This window comes from Atta colombica, unplaced genomic scaffold (assembly GCF_001594045.1).
Source record: "Atta colombica isolate Treedump-2 unplaced genomic scaffold, Acol1.0 scaffold96, whole genome shotgun sequence".
In the NCBI taxonomy this organism is placed as follows: domain Eukaryota; kingdom Metazoa; phylum Arthropoda; class Insecta; order Hymenoptera; family Formicidae; genus Atta; species Atta colombica.
The window spans coordinates 2,037,107-2,040,612 of NW_017259590.1; the positions used below are offsets into that span (position 1 = coordinate 2,037,107).

Genomic DNA, 3,506 nt, shown 5'->3' on the forward strand with positions numbered 1-3,506 from the left:
TGAAAATATATGAATATACATTTCTATATTATATAATCTGTTAAATACCAATAAATATAACTGGAAATGTTGAAATCTAACTTATTCAAAACTTTTCAAATCAGAAATGAAATAATAAAATATTAAAATAATAAAATATTAAAAATAAAAATTATGACAAAAATTCAAAAAATTTCAAGAAATTTCTTGACTTATTGTCAAGAAATCTTAGTCTTGATAACAATTTCTTGTCTTGAAATTAATTTCCAATTTCTTGTTTTGATCTTGTCTTGATTCAAAACAAAATCAAGACAAGATTTCTTGAATTTCTTAATCTTGATGAAACACTATTTATTAGTAATTTTTAGTATCAGAACATCATTGATTTTTTTCATAATTTTTTGTGGATTAGAAAAATAGAAAAAAAATTATGATAAAAAATTTGTTTTATTATCATTATTGTAATAATAAGGATAAGGAGTGAACATTTTTTTTTCATAATGGTTTAACAATCGATGTATGTTAAGTTTAATTTTATACAAAAGCAGTTTTCATATACATATTCTGCTACAAACTTTATTGATTTTATTTCGAAAATTTAATTTTTTGAGAAGATACTGAAAAAAATTCAAATTTTCAAGAAACACTTATTTTTTAATCTTAAGAAGATTCATTTTTTTATCGACTCATTATTTTCTCACTTTTTCGAGAATAAAACTTACTTTTTTCTCTATTTTTGACAACTTTAGCCGCTCCTATTCGTGGTAATATTAAATTGCTTATTAATTGAATTTGTTAATAACCGGATAATGAGAGCATTAATACAGTGCAGTTAGACTGCAATTATATTATATAAATTGCAATATATAATTGACACATAATTTCACATTAGATCAAGTAAAAACTAATTGATGTGTTGGTTGATGTCTGAACGTTTCGATTTCTTTTAAATCAACTTCAGCAATGTTGCGTATAAATAATTTTCTTTTAATGTTGATACATAGAATTATTTTCTTTTTTGCTCCACAGATTCGGCACTTTAGGCAACAAGAGGGTTCCAATAGTCATGCCGTACAACAAGGAGAAGTGTCCTCTTCGAATCCCAACATATTGTCCAACGATCAAGTTGGTCCTATCTTACTTGAGGTACATATCGAAATTAGCAGATGAGATTCATAGTTAATTACCGTCAAACAGGAAAGCAAATTGCATCCTTTGTGATTCTTTTAAAAGTCGCGGACCGTCACTTCGTAATTGCTACAACGACGTCGTATCTCTTCTTTGCAGGCGCTAGATGGCTTTCTATTTGTTGTAAATACGGAGGGCCGTGTGGAGTACGTTACGGATAACATAACGCAGTACATAAACTATACGAAGGACGATGTGCTCGGAAAAGATATTTACAACATCATTCATCATGGAGATCACAACACCTTCATGCCTAGTTTATTACCCATGTCTTTAGGTACGTATCTTAATTGTTTCACACACGCGCGCGCGCGGCACATTTTTTTTCCTATACGGGGTAGCGACACTCGCAGGGTAGATTGTAGATAGACATAATCAGTAGGTCATGGGTAATTTACTTTTTCAATTCATAAATAACTCTCTTCCTTGGGGTCCGCGATTCGTTTTTCAATTTCTTCGAACAATTATTCTTATCCTTCTTGTTGTGAATAATTTTCACAGATTCTAGGAGTAATATTTTTGATACATTAGTTATTCTTTCACATAGTACTTTCTATATTATTTCATATAGCTATATTTTTAATTGCAATAATTTGAGCCAACTATAATTTTTATTTTTACATTCTTCAAAATGCGTCTCTAATTTATAATTGGTGAAATTATTATTGTGATGAAAGATGTTTTATAAAAATTGTTTTGAATTTCAAATGCATTTTCTTTGACAAATTTTTTAATGTAATTTTTTTCTTAAGAAGATCTTGTTTGAGATCTTGATATATTAATTAAATTTTTTAAAATAAAGTTTAGCTTCTTTTAAACTTTATTTGGCACCAATCAAAATAATACAAGATTTGTTTATATTGACGAACATATTCCAAATTTTTAGAAAATTTTTAGACTAATATATGCAAAGTGTTTGCATTCAATTAAAATACCACAGCAAGAAAGTTTTCGAGAAATTAAGTAAAAAAGTTATTTGTAAATATTTATTTCTCAAGCAATAATTTTTGAGGTAATAAGAATTTAAATATAGCTAATTACAGACTATGTTTTGATGGCCACCTGTCCATGAGTTGCGCATGCGGTAGTATTAGTGAGCTCACACTTCGGCGCACTTACTAAAAAACTCACAGGTAACTGTCTACATGTAGTCTATAATTAATTAAATTTAAATTCTTATTATCTCAAAAATTATTGCTTAAAATAAAAATTTACAAATAACTTTTTTACTGTAGTATTTTGATTTGTGAATTTCGGGATCTTTGTATACTACACATTTTATATAATTACAAAAATTATGAAAATTTTTACTTGCGATTATTCAATTCAGTATTATGTGATCGTTTAAAAAAACACTTGAGTTTACACATTCTAGGCTGGACCAGCGAACCACAGCCTCAAACCAGGAATCGCACCTTTAATTGTCGCTTCTTAGTGAAGCCTCCCGATGATAAGGATCAGACTATGGAAGAGAAGCAACAACGAGTATCGAAGTACGAATCTATGCAAATCAGTTCTGCTCTTCTGCCCAGTAACGCTGATCGTCTTGAGAGTGGTGATGTATCCTCCGAATCGTCAGACATTGTTCCTTGCGTGATGTGCGTAGCGCGTAGAATACCATCGAACGAGAAGCTCATTGGTCCCGTTGAGCAATTCACCGTCAGATTGGATACCACTGGGAAAATAATCGCGGTCGACATCAGTTGGTTATCCCCCACTTACTCCAAGTACCTAAACAAGGTAAAGATGCATAGAGCAATGTCACATTATTATACTGTTTACTTATTCTGATATGTAGTATTATATTTCGATAATTATTACATAAATTTATTACATAAATTTATTATAAAATGATAAAATATGAATACGAAGAACTCTTCGTACCTTGAGTAAGATGAGAATTTTTTTATGATTTGATTGTAGTATAAATTATTTTTTAAAAGAAGAAACATAAGAGTGCGCTTTTGTAATCTTTATTTAATGCATTTAGTAATTACAATATTGTCTTTCTTTTTTGTTGAAATAATGAAATTAATCACATTTGTCTGCCGTTGTTATTTATACCAAAAGATTAAATATGATTGATGGTGATAATTTAGTAATACATTTTCCAACAGCTTTAAAAAGCATCGTTATCTTTTTGCGTAGTTATAATTGTCATTATGCTACATATCGGTAAACAATAGAATTAATTATTTTTACTATTGAAATTATTTTATCAAATTAAAACATAAAACTCAATTGAATAAAACAATTTAAAAAATATCAAGGACAAAAGCTAATTGTTAATTGTTATGTTTAATATTCCTTCTAAATAATATATATTAAAATTTTATATT

The 3,506-nt window shown here is 28.3% G+C and overlaps 1 protein-coding gene across 1 annotated transcript in view; it reads left to right on the plus strand.

The window, feature by feature from the left end:
* LOC108693720 (nuclear receptor coactivator 2-like) overlaps positions 1–3,506 on the plus strand; it is a 63,409-nt gene that overhangs the window by 24,366 nt on the left and 35,537 nt on the right. The window contains exons 4-6 of the mRNA XM_018202809.1: positions 1,009–1,125; positions 1,267–1,444; positions 2,543–2,907. Of these exons, the coding sequence (XP_018058298.1) occupies positions 1,009–1,125; positions 1,267–1,444; positions 2,543–2,907 (660 nt within the window). The remainder of the gene's footprint in view (positions 1–1,008; positions 1,126–1,266; positions 1,445–2,542; positions 2,908–3,506) is intronic.